The sequence below is a fragment of the Corvus moneduloides genome, chromosome Z (assembly GCF_009650955.1).
Source record: "Corvus moneduloides isolate bCorMon1 chromosome Z, bCorMon1.pri, whole genome shotgun sequence".
NCBI classification, from domain to species: domain Eukaryota; kingdom Metazoa; phylum Chordata; class Aves; order Passeriformes; family Corvidae; genus Corvus; species Corvus moneduloides.
Genome location: NC_045511.1, coordinates 12,952,466 through 12,971,267, shown reverse-complemented (window position 1 = coordinate 12,971,267; position 18,802 = coordinate 12,952,466). Strand labels below are relative to the sequence as shown.

At 38.0% G+C, this 18,802-nt stretch overlaps 1 protein-coding gene and 1 long non-coding RNA gene across 3 annotated transcripts in view; one reads left to right on the top strand and one right to left on the bottom strand.

The window, feature by feature from the left end:
- Nucleotides 1-18,802, top strand: part of SLC1A3 (solute carrier family 1 member 3) — a 61,850-nt gene that overhangs the window by 28,402 nt on the left and 14,646 nt on the right. The window contains exons 1-4 of one of the 2 annotated variants that reach the window (XM_032096205.1): nucleotides 897-901; nucleotides 14,344-14,348; nucleotides 16,610-16,814; nucleotides 18,223-18,265. In XM_032096205.1, coding sequence (XP_031952096.1) covers nucleotides 16,645-16,814; nucleotides 18,223-18,265 — 213 coding nt within the window. In that variant the 5' untranslated portion in view covers nucleotides 897-901; nucleotides 14,344-14,348; nucleotides 16,610-16,644. Of the gene's footprint in view, nucleotides 1-896; nucleotides 902-14,343; nucleotides 14,349-16,609; nucleotides 16,815-18,222; nucleotides 18,266-18,802 lie in introns of those variants that run through there. The other variant, XM_032096204.1, reaches the window with a different exon arrangement.
- The window catches only part of LOC116437885, a 93,900-nt gene that overhangs the window by 66,766 nt on the left and 8,332 nt on the right, over nucleotides 1-18,802 (bottom strand). The gene's annotated exons all lie outside the window — the stretch shown is intronic.

Genomic DNA, 18,802 nt, shown 5'->3' with positions numbered 1-18,802 from the left:
AAATGTAAAACCAGCTAGATTATTTTGAAAATGCAAAAGACTTGGTTTTACATCTTGTACAGTAAAATGCCCAAAATGCAAAACCGACTCTCAGCATTTTGAGAATTAGGACAAGCATTTTGTTCAGGATATTGCAGATTGAAACTGTAAAATGAAGACATTGTATGTCTTCAATAATGAATGAGTCTGTGATAACATGACAGATGAACTAGAATGGTGCCAAGTGCAAAGCAGTACACCTGGGAAAGGGGAACAGGCTACACCTATAGCACACCTAATCACAAGTTCTCGGATGGGCACTAGTACAGGCAAGAGTTCTCAGACTCACTGTGAACAGTCCAGAGAGGGTGACAGAGCTTATTACTGGAATTAAGTTCTAGTAAAACACAAGGAGGAATTAAGCAGACTTCATTTTTTGGCTTAATAAAGATACAACCACAGAAGTTGCTGCAAAAGTCCACAGAAATCATGAATCCTTTGTAGAGGCTAAGATGGAGTAACTACTTATATTTATATATCCTAAATATTTTTCATAGTATAGGAAAAATAGCGTGTCCATTGAAATAACAAGAGCATGCATTTATATCAAAGAAAAGGAAGTACTTCTTCACACAAGACAAAATTCAATCATGTTGTATAGCACCACAAGCCAGAAGTTTATAGTTTGAAACTAAAGTTAGAGGCTTCACAGATACAGTAATCACTGGCTATTAAATTTGTGGAACTAGCAATTTAGCAAGGCCCTAGATCCCACTGCTCCCTAGTTGCAGGGAGGGCAAACAAGGGCAATTAACTCTATCTTTTTATGTTCCTCACAGTCTTTCAGAAGAACCTATTGTCAGATAAATGTGAAGACAAACGAGTTGGCAGATCATCGGATTAATTTATTTCCCAGTTTTGTGTTGGTTTCGCTTTCTTTAGAATTTCATATCAGATTGATGGGATCTCTCTGTTTTCACTTGCTAAGATTTCACTGACCAATTACTCTGAGGCATTGACTACTGTCTACAGTTTCAGCTTTCTTTCTGACACACAGCTCTTCAAGAACCAGTTCAAAACCAAGGGAAAAACCATTCCAGGATTTAAGAATCATCTCACTTGTCAACAGACATTAACTCACTCCATTGGCATGAAATTAGACTTCAAAATAAAAGAGCTAAAGCAAGACATAGGTCAAGGAAGAGGGAAAGAAATAAGCACAACAATATCAACAGCTCTTAATTGTCCCACTCTAGGGAAATTTACAAATAGCAACAGTGTAAGAGCCACTATCAAAATGTGACAAAAACCAGCCAGAAGATTGTGAAGAGTTCCACATAGTTAGGTACACAAAGGTTCCTTTCCAGCTTTATCAGCTTACACTTTCCTACTCCTTTCACCCCCCTAGCTCTTCCTTGAACACCATGATCTGCATCCTCATTTCCGACATGCAAATACAGCAAAATTCTATCTTATTTTCTTCCTTGTCAGTCTGCCTTTGCTGTAACTCTTTGTGAAAACTGGAAGAATCTGATGAAGAAAGTTCCTCAGGCTGGATTTTGGGAACACCAGGAACATTACTGGAAGTACTTGCACAGCAGAAGAATTAACATGTATCATTGTTTCTTCAGCACTGTGAAATGTGACAAAGTACGAAGTACTTTCTGAATAACTGCATCAGCTACACAGGTCATTGTAGAACACACAGAAGGTTGTCACTTTCAGAAACAAGGTTCTGTGATACTATCATCTCTAACCTTGTTTTTGCTCTGATTTTTTTTTCTGTTTTTTGATGATGGATAGTTGTTGACCTATAACATATTATTTCCACTTAATTCTCAAAGCTAATTGCTGTATCTCCTACCTACTCTCCTTCAGACATGTATCTGGATTATAAACTTCTGTAAGGCAGATCCATCATTATCATCATTACTGGAGGCAGAGGTGCTGAAAGCCAGTGTCTTGACAGCATTGGTGGAAATTCCACCTGAATTCTGAGCAATGGAAAATGAGGAGAGCCGCTGTGGACTACAGGACCTACATGACTCAAGACTTGGGTCTGGATTCCAGTAAGATGTTGGATTGTCTGGAAGAGGAGGAAGGCTTCCCAGACAATTGTTCATCCTAATATTCCAGCCACATGTCACAGCTCTCAATGGTGGAGAATAAGAAGGAGAAAACGGAAATATTCAGAACAAAAATTTCTAAAAATTTGTTGAGACTACAGATATAACTAAGGACTAGCAATATCTGGGATTTGAGTTATATGTCAGAGAGTCACAAAGCAGTTCCTGCACCTGCTAGAATTCTTTTCATCCAGACACTCCTGGTAGTGCATTATTTTTTTCTTTACTTACAGGTTGTTCCTGAATATATTCTATACCCAGATCTTAAGGAATGAACGCAACAAAATATAAATGATACTGTTGTATATGGTGTGGAGAATTTCTCAAAAGATAATCATTGTAAATATGTAAGAGCTGACCTTATCGATAGGATTGCTTTCTAGTTCAAAGTTCATTTTTATAGTTGTTAACCTTTCACAGAGACATGGCAGCACAGGGTAAATATCTTTTCCTTATTTCTTTGTTGCCATGTTGTCTCCGAATGAATGCCTGAGACAGTCACGAACATGGCAAAGTATTTGCCGCAGCCTAGAATCTCCTCACAGAATTGACAGTCTTTTTTAATTGGGTGGAAAGTATCTTCGTGTAAACATTTTCAGACTCACACAGTCAGATCTTTTTTTCATCTCACAGGTGAGTCTAGGGTTCAGCTGTTACACTGCTGAAGTTTGATGAAAAACTCTTGTGACATAACACCAGTCCCAGAAATGAGTGGGGTTTTGTGATGGTGGCTTATGCCAGAAAGCAGCAGTTTGGACTAAGTCTGGGCATACTCTGCCACTTTTATGCACTGCATCAGATAGCTCACTTGGCCCTCCCTGATGGCACATTTCTCCATGTCACAAGGCCTTTTTCCTTTGATTCTCTCTCTTCCCAGAGAGATCTGACTTGATTTGACTGAATGATGCCACTGATACACACTGCAGCAAAGCTACATAAATTTACCTAAACTCCAATCTATTACTCTCTGCAAGGCAGCAAGTGCCATCTGGATTCCAGAAATGGAGAAAAAGAAATTTTACAGGTCTTTACCTGTCCTCAAGGTAGTCCTTTCTTGAGTTATCTGTCTGTTTCTCAGGTCAACAGAGCTTGCATTTTTAGTGTTTTTGATCTTGGACAAACGCACATTGCACTTCCAAAGGAAAGAGGGATATGTCCAAGCAGTACAAACACTGATTCCTCAGAGGTTTGCACACTTAGTAAAAAAAAGCAGTTTGGTACTTCCCAAACTTTCAGCTCCAGGTAGTGTGGGCACAGTCATACATTGCAAACTAGCAAGAAAATCACCTGGAACAGCAAGCTCATAAATTTTGGTTCATTGGGTCACCAGATACAGAAGTTCTGTGTATTCCTTCTATCAACAGTATCTTGAAAAGACCTTTTTCTCTGCAGGAGTCTATCAAAAGAATATATACTAATGACAATCTACAAAGACAAGTAAAAACTATTGGAATACAGAGAGACTTGTGCAAAAAAAAGAAAAAAAAAAAGGAAAAAGAACTATCATGCAGAAAAGAAAAGATAGTCCTTTACAGTGTCTCACAGCTGAATAGCAATTCAGTTCTAATACTGAGGGATTAACATGCAAATAAAGAAAATTTAACATTTGTGCCAACAGAAGCTTTCAGATCTTAATGCCGTTCTTAAAGAAACATCATCTCTGGAAGTCAAAAATCAAAGCAAACTAAACTCCAGACCTCCTGGTTGTAAAAAGAATCTCACAAATAGATCCTAACTATATTCAGAAAACTCAAGAGTCACTCAACAAAGAGCATTTGTTTGAAAAAATTTTGGGGTTTACCATATTCCAGTATTTGGAGAACATGACTTCTGGTTCCTGATTGATCAGATCTGGTATTAATCTTCCAGCAATATTCATCTTTACTTCACTGAAGAGATTGAAGGGCTTCAAGTGCACACAAGTTGTGAAGAGGTTTTTGGACTAAGTACATTAACACAAATATTTATTTAGATGCCTCAGTTCATCACATTTTCAGAATCAGACTTTGGTTTGTTATAATTGTATACTTAAACAGGATTAACTCTTTTTCAGGTAAATGTGTTTCTTCATTCTTAGACAATGATACAAGTAGCTCCTTACTGGTGGTAGATAAGAAAAAAATAAGTACAGCATAGCACTAGAAATATACTATCTGCACCACAGTTAAAAAAATAATTCTGTTTCTTTCCTTCATAAACAGCTCTCTCAGTACTAGAATTTTCTCTTTACTCACATGAAAAGCTAAATACTTTATTCTGTTGTTTCCCACCCACTTCTAACTTATTTCTGAATACTTAGATAATATCTGAGCTTCTCCAGTGAATGTAGTTTCTTTTCAGAGCTTGGGAGAAAGTAGGTTTTGGTCAAGAGTTCATCTAATGAATGGCTATTTCATTAATGAATACATTCTTGCACTGAAAACTAGCTTTGTCCAGATTTTAAAATTTCAGTATGTCCTAATTCCCCAAGTCTGAAAACCAAGTTAGAGAACATATGCTTACTAAGTCTGGCTAACATCTGTCTCATGGCTAATGAACCTGTGCAAAGGACCATCATCCATTAAGAAAATAAATCTTTCAAATTCAAGATAGGATGATAACTAGTTTGTTAAAAAAAAATAGGCTAGTTTTCTGTTCTACAGAACATCACAGTCCAGTAATAAGAGTAATTTTTAAAAACTCTCTTTTCTCTTTCACCTGTTTAGTTTGAAATCAGCTAATAATTTTCTTTGATACCTCTGACCTCTCACAGAAATTCATATTCTGAATCTTGCCAACAACCAGATAATGCCCAGATGGCAACTGTATAGCGCTTGAATTGTGGAAGCCAAACCCTCTGCTTCAGCTGTACTTAGCACTGCAGCATCCTGAAAAAAGTTTAATAATATTATTAAAAAGTACTGATTGCTACTGTCAGGCATTCCAGAGAAAGTATTAACTTCTTTCCTTTGCTTCCTACAAGTCTGTAAGGTGAAGAAATACAAAGAAAAAAAATGTACATCTTTGATGTTGCAAGGCTGTAACTGAATCAGTGGCCCAAAGTTCAAGAGGTCATTGAAACAAAAGAGAGAAAAGAAAGAAAACAAAAGCCTGTTCACATGAAACTCCAATTCCACACTTTCTTAATGAGTTCTCAGAAGAGCCTTAACATCATTACTGAATCGTGAAAAAGCCCCACCAAATTATAATGACAATTTAAAACACAATAGACTAACTGCAGCTAAAGTAATGACTCCTTAGTATTCGTATAGCATATTACCAGAGGACCTTAAATTCACAAATAGAAACTATTTTTTTCTTAAACTTGATTTGATTGTTACTCGTTAAATTCTTGGGGGGAATTTTGAGTGTAATTAAGTTCTGATTTACTCCTATTAGAAAAAGGGAAAATGTTATCATGTTATGCATTAAGATATTCTCATTTATTATTTAATGTATTAGCTAATGGATTATAAGTGGGGTTTTAAAATGCTATTAGTTCATAAATTTAATAATGTCTATACAATTTTTTTCAAATAATTTCTGCATCAGATCCCATTCTCTTTAAATAGACTTGGTTATACGTGATAAAGGAAGTCTCAGATTGTTTCTAGATTCTTTATCAACACAGGATTCAGTTTTTGATAAAAAACTTTATGTGGATGATTTACCAAATGCAAGTTCTTGTGATTCTTTAAAAATAAGAATCCAAAACGTAGTCTGTATTGTCTAATTAGTTATTGCTCTGCAGTTTCTAGTTCAAATAATGACTTAGATGCATGAAAGAGCTCTGTGTATTTCCTTTTGACACGGATAGATATTGTGTAGTGGTGCATCTTATTTGTGCCTGAACTCTCAGGGGAACTGAGGCATCACTCTATGAGGTCCTGCATGAATGTCAGTACACACTTGGGCATAATGTCTTTCAAGACAAACCTCCCCAGACTGAGAAGATGTTATACCAAGATCCCTGTCATAGAGAGGTAACTCAGATAACTTATTGCTATGGAGAGCAAAATAGCAGTGGCACAATGGAGTTTCACTCGAAGAGATTTATGTTGCTATGATGCAGATAGCACCTCAACTTGGTGGAAGTTAAAAGTTCCTTGAAAGGAGAAAAGTCAGCAAACGAAGTGTGAATCCATCAAGAACAGCACATGTAATCATACATAGTGCTCCAAAATAGAACAAACTGAAAAAAAAGCATGGCACATGGGGAGGAATGTAATAAACTAAAAGGATTATGAGGACATGCAAACACCAGCAGAGTGTGTGCAACACAGACAAAAGGAAAGCACTAGCTCCATGAGCAGCTCATGGAAGATCAGTGAGTAAAACAGCAGCAGATGAATGAACTGCCAGATTGAAAGCAAAAGGAACACTTAGAACTTTTAAGTTGGACACAGATGCACAAATCAGTGTTGTATCGCTGACAAGATTTATTAAAAAAAACCAACAACAACAAAGCAGAGCTATTGCGATTATTAATAAACTGGTGCAAAAATAGATAGTAGCTACTGCAACAACAGAAAACATGGAGGGTTCTTCAGTGAGTGAACAGTTACTAGTGCAACTTCAGACTACCCAAAAAAGGAAGTCTCACTATACATACCTAAAGGCAATGTTACTCTGTTTCCAAATTTTCTTAGCATTGCTGAATTAACAAGGAATGATCTTAAGGTTTTAAAAATTGTGCTAGAATTAAAAATCCAAGCAGAAATCCAAAGGCCAGGTTATTGCCAGATCCATTAGTCACACACTACTATTGGTTCAAGTATGTATCAAGTCACGAATCCAACTGAGCAAAGCTTCCTTCCAAACGATGGTTGCTGCATGAACTCTATAAAATTAATTCATATAAGTGTCTCTTCAGGCACTTGTTACATATTCAAGATGTAAAAGAAGATTATTTTTTGCACTAGACTGCACTACTAGCTACTGTTCCCTTATGGACACCTCTAATCTCCCATTATTTTTTCAGTAGCAACTAATGTACATCCCAAGTGATTTAGTATAGTAAATAGTTTACAGCTTTGCCGCACTGTATAGAGCCAGCCAGATAACAGAAGCACTGTACATTTGTGGAATGTTGTTTAATAAGTGCTGCACATACAAAAACATGTCTGTGAAGAACTCCAGGCACAGCCTGCCAAAACTCAGACCAGCATTTTACCAAATTAAAAGTTTGCACATGTGTTTTGAGAAATTGCATTATGGATTTTTATGGAGCACTGAGTAGTGTGCTCAACACCATCCAGAAGGTAAATGTAACTGTATCGCTTGTATCTTGATAGGATGCAGTGCATTTCATGCTTAAAGCATGAAAGTATTTTTGGCAACATAGTCAGAATAAATGAAGACTATTATTTCATCCTCTGGGAATAGGATAAAAGTCTTACAACTACTAGCATATTTATTTCAGTCTTGCAACAACATGAGCTTTAGGATTTAAACTAATTTAATGTGCTTTGGCTTATCAGCTACCAAAATAAACTTGTTCCCTGATTGAACTGAAATAATTTACCACACTACATTATGCCTTTTCATAAACAAATATAGTTATTTCTTTCCCTCCATATAAAGAAAATAATCACATAAGAATCCCATTTCCAGGAAAGCTTAGTCCAAGTGTCTGGACATAAAAGGATGTCTTTTTAGAATTCCGCTGTGCAGGTAGCAGTAGTGTTTTGTTACAAAAAAAAAAATTTCTGTGTTCCTGGGTCTCTGATTCTTGGCTTGAAGACAGTCGGTTCTTTGTACTCTGTTATTACAATGAGGTAACCAAAGAAAGAGAGTCTTGGTTTGAGACTGTCAGCTGTTACTAATCACTGCTCCATGGCTTGCTGTGAATCCCTGCTTGCATCTCCCTCCTGCTCTGCTTAACACACATAAAGAAGATAAATTACTCCCTAGTTTCCCTTCAAAAAGCATATTGTTTGTCACATTCCAACACTGTGAGGAAAAGACAGAATAATGCGAAGAGTTAAATGAGTATCTCAACAGCCCCACAGCAGGGTCCTTCTGAGGCAGATGTGTTTCAGGAAATGTACTTTCCTACTGGTTCTTCAAATGTATCCTGTTACATTGCAAGCCAACTCTACTTTTCAGAACAGAAGAGCATAATCCTGCAGGAGTTTTCATGTAGTAATGTAAGCATCACTGACATTCAGTAGATGCATCAAGTGTACCATATTGACTTACTTCATTTTACCAGGAGGTGTTTATAAATATTTTAGCAACAACAAGCAGAGTGTGGGGTGGTTTATGAAATTCTTCCTTGCCCTCAGTGACTCATACTGACAGAGAGAAGAATTTAAAGGGAAGAAACACAGAACATTTTGCGTTGGAATGGACCTTTAAAGTCATCTAGTCCAACACCTTGCAATCAGCTGGGACTGCTTCAGCTAGATCAGGGTGCTCAGAGCCCTCTCCAGCCTGACCTTGACAGTTTCCACAGACGGGAGAGCCACCAACTCTCTGGCTGAGAGTGTTTCAACTCCCTCATTTTAAAAAAGTTATTCTTTGTGTTCAGTCTCAATCTCTTTAAAACTATTACCACTTGTCCTGTAACAACAGACTCTACTAAAAAGTTAGTCCCCATCTTTCTTACAGGCCTTCTTCATGTTCTAGAAGGTGCTAAATGGTCTCCCCACAGCCTTCTGCTCTCCAGACTGAACAACCCCAACTCTCTCAGCTTGTCCTCAAACAGGAGGTGGTCCATCCCTCCAATACCTTTGTGGCCTCTGGACCTGGTCTAACAGCGCCACGTCTTTCTTGTGCTGAGGACGCAACAGGTGGATGCAGTGCTCCAACCCCCCCACAGGTGGGTTTCATGAGGGCAGAGTGGAGGGGGAAAATCACCTCTCTTGACCTGCTGGTTATGCTTCTTTTGCTGGCTCATGTCCAGCCTCTCACCCACAGCACCCCCAAGTCCTTCTGGGCAGGGCTGCTCTGGGTCTGTTCATGCCCAGCCTGTGCTGATACTGGGGGTTGCCCCGACCCAGGTGCAGCACCAGCACTTGGTCTTATTAAACCTCATGGTGCTCCCATGGACCCACTCCTTGAGGTTGTCCAGGTCCCTCTGGATGGCATCCAGTCCCTCAGGCAGGTCAAACACCTCTCTCCTTGGTGTCATCTGCAAACCTGCTGAGGGTACACTCAATCCCACTGTCTGCATCATTGATGAAGATATCAAACAGTGCTGATCCCCCCACAGATTCCTGAGGGACCTCACTCATCACTGATCTCATCTGGACATTGAGCCATTAACCAATCAAATTATTTGTGCACTGAAACAAGCAAACTAAGATGAGAGCAAGGCAGCGGAATACCCAAACATGGAAATTGTTAGGATAAAAATCGCTGTCGGTTTAAACCTCAAGCTTAGTAAATTTTTAACCAATACTTTAGACTATATTTCCCTGCTGTATCAGAAGGCTAAACTTGATGTCCCAGAAAATACTTTCCAGCATGGATCACTGTCATATTTTTTATAACAATTAAAATGCACTGACACCAAAGAATAAGTTTCATAAAGTAAGCTATTCTACTGAAAGAGCACTATCAGTGATGAACCACAACAGAATGGTCTTTCACTATTCATGGTTAACTGAAAGGTAAAAATCACTGTAAAGCCACAAGAGATTATTTGGGCCCCTTCCATTTACATCACTCGATGTTCAGGTATTGTTGTGCCATGGTTTCACAAAAATTCTCCTTCTAAGGACTAAACTGTAGCTAAACCAGCAGGTGTTTGCTAGTTTTCTGCCCTAAACATTCTTTCCTTCTGCTTCTCGTGTAAAATTCTGGGGTTCACATGACACAATTCTGGGATGATTCAAAATGACAAACTGTCAGAAACAACTAACCCTACAAGACCCAAAGTTGGTAGTTTTCTGGTGGCAAGGATGGGGCAGGATTAAAAAACTGTGGGGCAAGGGTAGTCATTTAGGAGCCACTCTTAGACATTTAATTGGCTCTTTGAATTGCATTACTATATCTCAGCCGTGGGTTTCATTAGTCAGCTTGGCTTAATCATGGTCACATAATTTTGTTTCAAATACAACTGCTAATTTTCCTCTGAGATATTTGCCCAGATATCTTAACAGAATTGGAGAAAAATAATATAATATCGAATTTCATTTTCTAAACATTCATATTTAAGCAAAGATAAGTTAAATTGAGATTTGGGAGAAACTTGTCTCATCAGTTCATGTAAAAAGGCATACAGGGCTATATTTCAGACATGCAATTTATGTGGCTCCAGGAAGTCATTATCTGTATTGATACAGCATTAATTAACTTCACCAATACTTACAGTTCTTTGAAAACGTTATTTTACTGTTACTGTTAATAAAAATCATAATCTAGAATTTGGATAAAATTTGTACCTGATCTTGTGAAAGGCTCAATTGTCAAAGCCTAAATTTAACTTCTGTTTTCTGGGAATGCTCAGCAACCCAGAGAACATGTTCAGCTGCAATTAGAATAAAGCTTTAGAGCTTAATCATGTTAATTAAACTTGGGCAATACCTCCAATGTCTTTACCTAACTTGCTTTTCCTTACAAATTTTCTGTCAGCATATTTTACTGTGACCTTGCACAGTGTTATTCATGTCCACAAATCCTCATCAACATACACAAAAGGGATTGTTCTCATGGTCTCACACTGTGAGTTTACTCATCACACAGCGCTTAGTGGATGTAGGGGGTGGGAGTAGCCCATTTGAGACTGCTTCATTAGGAGAGTGAAAGACAACCTTAAAGAAACAAAATTAGGGCAACACTCCTGAGTCAACAGTTGCCATTATTGCTGTTCCACCATAGGAGTCCTTAACAAGCAACTGCAATTTCCTAATGAAGAGACCGTAAAAAGTAAACAGGAAAATAATTAGGAATAAAAAGATGTTCCGTTCCTAATGTTTTGTATTTAAAGACTAAGTATAAAACATCCAAAGGGAATTTATATAAAAATCTCTCCACTGACAAGGAAGTGCCATTAATTCAGCTGTAACATGCTGAATAAGGAAAGAATTAATCGCGGTCATAGAAATCCTCTTTTTTTTGTTTCAGTAAGTCAATATGTATAAGGACCAGAATGGACAGTTTGTTCTACATAGTCAGAACTGCTGGATTATTTTATGCATTTTTATCAACATATTGCTGCATCTCGGCAGAATCTTGACCTGGAGATGTTTGGTCCTGTGCCCACAGATGGGAACCTCAGTCAAGAGCCTGCACCAGGGCTCTGAGCACAGAGTCTCTCCTCTACTGAGCAGAATTACCACTATTCTGTGAGGAGCAGCTGAGGACTTTGGGCTTGTCCAGTTTGGAGAAACGGAGGCTGAGGGGTGACCTCACTGCTCTCTGCAGCTTCCTGAGGACAGGATGGGGAGAGGGTGATGCTGATCTCTCCTCCCTGGATCAAGTTACAGAACCAGTGGGAATGGTTCAAACTATATCAGGAAAGATTCAGACTGGATCTTAAGAAACATTTCTTTCCAGAGGTGGAGGTAGCACACTGGAACTGCCTTCCCAGAGAGGTGGCCAATAACCCCAACCTGTCAGTGTCAAAGAGGTCAACGCCTTTAATAACTTTAATTTTTGGTCAGCCCTGAAGTCAAATTGGCCTAGATGGTCGCTTAAGCTGCAGCTGAACTGTTCTTTATTTTAAATGGTCATCATTATACATCAAAAGGGATTTTAAAGAAACAAAAATTTTAAAACATCAGGGGAAAAAGCTTAAAACCACAAGAATTTTAGTGTAGGAAAGCAAACACATAGTTTTTTCAAAGGTTCTTAAAGGGCAGAAAAATACTCAGAAGCAGGGACTTTCAATATCATAAGCAGTAGCTGAGCACTTTAACAGTTTTCAAACTGAAATTACAGTCATGCATAAATGCATATGCTCACTTGCACACCCTCTACTCCCAGTGACAGTCTTGCTTGCTCTGAGGAAAGATAAAATCACCAAAAGTACTAGAATCAACACTATATAATGACTATTTTTCCTCAGAGGGTTGCTCTTTACTCTGGAGTGTAAGAAAATATATTCTATTTTAAAATTGATATTTATGGGCTCTCATTTGTTACTTAGTGATTAATGCTGGGGCCAAATATAAGCCAATGTAAGCTTTGCTGACTAGGAGTTTACACGCAGAAATAGGGCTACAGTCATACCAGCTGCTGACCAGCTACTGTTGTGGGAAAAATGCATTGTGCATCTGATTGTGTAATATGTATATTCCTTCTTTCAAAAAAACCCAAACCTTCAGGTATAAACTCTTAACTAGTGTAATAGGAAAATCAGGCATAAACTCAAATCTCAGACTGAAATAGCTCACTGAGAACATTGGAGTGTTCTGAAAAAATCAGTTTCTTCAGTTGTGCTAATTAAAGGGAGAAAGTATTCTGAAGCTGTAGGACTTTTTGCATAGGTTTTACATTTCAGCTTTTAAAACAATTCCTTGGGACTTATTCTTGAACAAGCAGATTCAAAGCTGCTATTTACTTAAGCATTATCTAAAGAAAACATGCTCAGTTTATTTTACGTTTGATCTTCCAGGAGTGTAGTACCACCCCTCCACATTAGTGTGCCCTAGTATAGTCCAAGATTACACATGGATTATGTGCAGCATGCTTTCAAGATCTAGAAAATTAAAAACAGCAACAAGTCTAGATTTGGTAAATTTTAGAATTCTGTGTAATATAAAATCATAAGTACAATATAAGCAAATGTAATTGACACAAAATTAGTCACAATATAGTAGCTATTTCATGAAGATTCATAGACTCAATAGCTCATGCCAATTTACTGAACAGTAATCAAGTCAGGTGAGCAATCGGAGCTACCAGATTAGCAACTCAGAATTTTTAAAGTCATCCTAACTAGACTTTTTTTCTCCTTTTTTCTTTATCTTTTCTCTCTCTTTCTCCTCTTGTAATTATATATTTACCTTCTCCTTGCCTTTCCTATATTTTAAAATATTTTCATTTCTTCTCTTAACATCTTTGTTAAAGAACAACGTAGCATTTTGCTTTGTGACACTCTGGAGAACTCCTTGTCATGTCTTTATTTTATACACAGTGGTATTTCTCAAGAGAGGGAAGGGGTAGGTGAAGGAAGAAGACAGGGCTGAAGGCTTGGGTTTGCTTGCAGTTTTACAGATTTAGGCCTACCCCTTTCTGTCTTTTCTTCCCTTCCTTCTCCCCGGCCTCCCTCCTTCCCCATCAATACTTAAAAAATCATTCCCATTCATGTTGTGTGAGCGCACACGCTAGGAGAAATTACAGGGGCTCTGCTCCAGATCACCTTGACAACTTCAAGGCATCCCTGTGCGTGGGGACTGGTGGCACAGCAAAGTTTCCCAGGCCCCCTGGGGAAGGGGAGGGAGAGGAAGAGAGGAGTCAGAGGTGCTGGAGCCAGTAGCGTGTGGAGGAGAGAGCAGCGAGCAGGATGAAAGGGGCACATACATCTCCTGCAGGACAATGGGGGTTTTGCTGGCTGACTGTGAAAAGACACACTGAGGATACAATGCTTTGTGACACATGAAAGCTTTGGAGACCTTTCCAGAGTCCCATTCAGTTCTAAGAAATCTTGTCAACATCTTAAAATGCAAAGAAAACAGCCCCTTTCATTTTCTCATTCTTTAAAAACAGATTTAAAATATTATTTTAGGCAATTGTTGTTGCTGGTATGCTGGAAACTTTTGCAGTTCTCTGAGTTCCCAATAATTGCAGTGGGAGGGGAGACGACCCAGAAAGTCCCCAGTAAGGGCTCTCAGAGGTGAGCACTTGCTTCCTCCTCATACAGCTTTTGTTCATACTTAGGCCTGTCATCCTTCTGCTTTGAATGCTTGCTGCTATATGTGCCATGAGCAGCTACAGCTCAAGAAGAAAGGAATTGCTGTCCCTGTGTTAAAGCTGAGAAATAGTTTATATGATAGCGAGAGCAGGAATGAGACTGAGTGACCTAAAATAAAGAGCCGTGTAGTCCCAGCCAGAGTACACACCAGGAGACCAGGCTGGAAAGCAGCTTACAAAGACAAGAGCATGACTCTTGCTTCCCTGACATACCACTTTCACATGGTTCACCACTCAGTCCCAGAATCAGTCCAAGAAAAAAACAGGATCACAAAATCTAATCCTTCAAAACAGCAATCTTTACTGGTAAGGTGGGCCCTACACTGACTCTTAGTGATTTCTGGAGTATAGGAGACTCAAGGGTGAAGTACAAATAAACTGTCAGGTTTGGTTAAAGCACAGGCAGGTATGGCGGGAAATCCTCTAAGACTGACAGTGCTTAGCATCTGGTGTTGAATCTATTATCTGTAAAGGGCAGAATGCTGGGAACCAACTGATTCAAAATCTCTGCATTTCCAAACATTCCTACCAAACTGTATAGGTTTGCTCATGTTGTAAAAAAAGTATAAAAATGGTCTTATGCAAAATGAAAAAATAGATAGACCTTTGTTGCTACTTTAGAAAGAAAAAGAACATTTAAAAAACCCCAATTAACACATACAAAAATTAAATTGACTGGCTAATATGTGAACATTCATTTTTCACTTTCTAAGTTATGTTTTAAGTTTCTTATTCATACTTTAAAAATAAAATTTGTAATAAATGCTGTCTGAGATAAATGCTGTACAATTCAATAGCAGATCTGAAATTCTCAAAAAATTATTAACATTATTTCTTGCCTTGGCTAACCATATTTGCATTGTTTTATATTTACCTTACTTGTGGGCTCCAAAAAAATAACCAATCTTCCATTCATGAGTAAGAGGGCTACAGGACTTCCCATTTGTAAAGTTAAGAAAGCTCTTTGTTACTTGCTAGTGTTTACCATTTTCCTCACAGAATTTCAGAACATAAATGTAAACTTACCATGAAAATTATAATACAGTTTTGCAGGTGGAAAATCTGAGTAGAGAAATGAAGGATCAAATGCTTCAAATGTTGGATTTCCATGTTCAGTTTCTTGCTGTACCAATAACATTTTTCCTTCCACTACAATGGCACACATAAGCCAAGAAATTTAGTGTGTGAATCTAGTGATGGAATTCCTTCTGTGTGTATGAATCTTACTGGCTCTAATGATTTCTGCCAAAAGGGCAGAAAATGAAGAAAGGTGAACTGAAAGGGTAAGTATGAAGCATGTGATTGGTGTAATATTTTGAAGATTTGATTAGAGCCTGGGACACATCCTTGATCTCTGCTGCATCAGGGACTAGAGTACTTTCACTGTAGCTCCAATAGAATGTATCTCCTCCTTTAGAAGACAGACAGAAAGATGTTCTATCTACAATGATTTGAAGAACATTTAGTTTTGCCAGGCAATGATTCAAATTTTATATTTCCATATTATTTATATTCCTGCAGTCCTCTTGCCTTATTCTAAATGCTTTCTCCTCTGAGACAGACAGCCAGAACAGAAGGTGGTCAAATTTTTTTATATGTTCAAAGGCGGCATCTATATAAATGTGTAGGCAGTCCATGGAAGTATGGGTTAGGCAATTCCATATAGGAGGAAATAATAAAGCTAAAAGATCCTTTCAAAACTCCTTTTTTCATTTAGCACTTTGAAAGCTTGATTGCAACAAGAAGCCTGAGCCCTGGTTTGAGACAGATGGCACAGGCCTCCAGATGGAGTATGGGCAAATATTGAGGAGAAGGAACAGTGGGACATTTTGAGGAGAAGAGCTAGCAAGACGTAGCTGCGACTGCTGGAAAGAGAAAGAGCATTTCCATTTCTGACAGTCCTCATGAGACGTTCCTTCTCAGAGACTCAGAACTCTTTCCCTGACAGAACGGCACCTTCTTTTAAAAAACATATTGCAGCTATTCATCAGTGTAATCTCATGAAAAAAATACTATAGAAGATGCCATAGGGAGCACCCTAATATTCACAGTAGATCCAAACACAGCCAAGAATTAGGATTAATGTTGCAAGTCCTGCAAGTTTATGGGAGGAAATAAAGGTTTATTCATACCTTTATGGTAAGGATTTTCCGAAACAGGTTAGCAGCATTTAATCTGTTTTAAAGTCCCGTGGCTTGGGACAGAGGTAAACTGAGGTAGCCCATTGGGGATTAAAGAAAACTGTTCATATATGTTAATTGTAGCAATCATCAACATCACTCAAGAGTACTCTATTTTCTATCTTACAAATTATGTGCAGCACATTTTTCAGACTGTTGTAACTACACTAATCAGAAAGCATGAATTGTCTCACTGGAATATATAGGGAGTGCCACACTGCATCAGACCAATGATCTTTGCATTTAATGAAGTGTTAAGAAAGCACAGAAAGCTGTAACTCTTGTTATAGAAAATTATGTAACTAGGGGTGGAGTGGGAAGACAGTGACAGAATGAGCTGCAAAAGAGGGACATCTTGCCTTGGGTAGCTTTAAGTGTCCTGGTCATCAAAACTCTTCCCACAGAACTATTTTCATTATGCTTAGGTCATACCCTTTACTCACAACTATATCAGTTGCATGTTGTTGTGCTTAAATTTACTAGGAATTGCTGCCCTGGATAGTAAAGCCTCAGGGAAGATGGGAGTCCGAGCAGTAGTCTACTACATGAGCACTACTATCATTGCTGTACTGATTGGCATAATCATTGTGGTCATCATCCACCCCGGGAAAGGTACAAAGGAAAACATGCACAGAGAAGGCAAAATTGTGCAAGTGACAGCAGCAGATGCCTTTCTTGATTTAATCAGGTATGGCTATGATATTGCACATTTTCTGTACCAATAGCTATGATGGTAATATTTAGATTCACAGAGAAAAAAAGTAGAGAATTTTAAACAGTGACTGCATAAAGTTGCCAAATTTCTTTCAACTGTGTGATATCAATATCTCTAACCCTTACAATGCTACAAAAGGATACATGGATTTATTTCCAAATCAAGCTGTTGCGGGGGAAGAAAATGCTTTTAATACTGAAAGAAAGCCCGATTCTTTCTTTCTTTCATGCCCAAAAGAAAGACCTCTGTTTTGCTATCTGCATGGGTCTTTTTTCCTTCTTCCAAAGCACAGACCTTACTACCAAATTCCTCCACTTTTCTTCTAACTTGCAACAGTTTTCTCACTTCACTTGAACCCCTGATTTAGTTACTCGTTTTAATTTTGATTTGTAGCCACCAATCTGGGTGCATCTACTCAATTTATTCAATTACATGAATGGGAAATAACTTCCAGGAACAGGCAAGTAACATGCTTGAAATAGAGGGCACAGATGTAAAACCTTGTTTTCTCCTTGCTCAGAGACTCTGCAATAACTCTTCTATAGAGCTAGTATGCCACAGATGTATTGTAGGGAGTAGGGAAGCTGAGGTTTTGAACTCAGGAGCTTTTCCACAGGTAAAACCACCAAAGTTTTTTGTTCCGCTAACCCATTTGGAGAATCCAGAGACACAGAGAAAGGCCTCCAAGGATTGTGCTGCCAGGAAGGGGGACTACAGTAACCTCCATTAAGAGGTCTGCGCTCAGATTCCTCGAGATTTATTCAATTAGGCTGCTTCTAAATCCCTCAGAAATGCACAAATCAAAGAAAACAAAGAAACAAACCCCCATCTGCAACAAATGTACACACACATGTATGTATGTATTATTATTATTATAGAATATTCAAACATCAGAAAGATTTGGGGTTTAGTCACAACAAATCAAGTGATAAATAATAATCAAGTGATAAATATAATGAAGTACTAGGCTACATAAGAGCAAAAACTATTTGAGAACTCAAAATACATTAAGTATTATTAAATTATTTATTAATCTGGATTCATAAAGCATTAATAAGTACAAAATTAAAAGTGAGTCTTGTCCCATAGAGCTTTGTACATTTAGTAATTTAGTTAATGTACTGCTCCATAACCAGACTTGCGATACAATACAAATACAGAGATTCCAATTGCCAGGAGCCATCCAATCCTAATTTTCATCCCAGTAAAGCTAACCAGGCCAATGCTATGTGCAACGGTCTACTGACTGTATATGTTATCACATATCTGTCTTAGGATTCCTTCAAAAATTAGCTGGTCAATTCTTTTATTAGCTGTGTCCTTACTAAAGGAATTATTAGCTTATTATTGCTTCTCATGTTACTTTCTTTCTCTTTCACAGAAATATGTTCCCTCCAAATCTGGTGGAAGCTTGCTTTAAACAGGTAAAAATATTTTTTTTTGTTTCCAAATAAAACATGAAGAGGTAAGAAATTAAATGTAACCACATTTGCCTTAGGAATATCACATTCTTGTTAATACCACTTACAGCAGAAACATAACTTACATATGCTGCCAGCTGTCTCAAAAACTCCTGAACTAAGCTAACCAAATCTATGCTCTGTTTTCAATCATATTGAGACAACAATATTTGCTATGGGAAGTGAAGAAAACCAGGCTTGGCAAGTCAAAAAATTATTTTTTTCAAAATGTCAAATTCAGATGTTGACAGGAAGGTTCATTAAAATGAACTCAGGATTTGCCTTTCTAAAACAGTGTTATGTTAAACTGGGAGATACTGAGATATTCACCATCTGTGCAAAGACTGGAAGAATTTCAAGAATGTCATGTGACAAAAAGGTTCGAAAGAGAAAAAAAAATTTGTGGACATTATCAAAAAAAAGGCAAATTAAGAACTTCCTGTCACCTGTGGTAGAAGTCCATAGGAGTACGTTTTCATATTGCTTCTCAAAAGCCTCTAT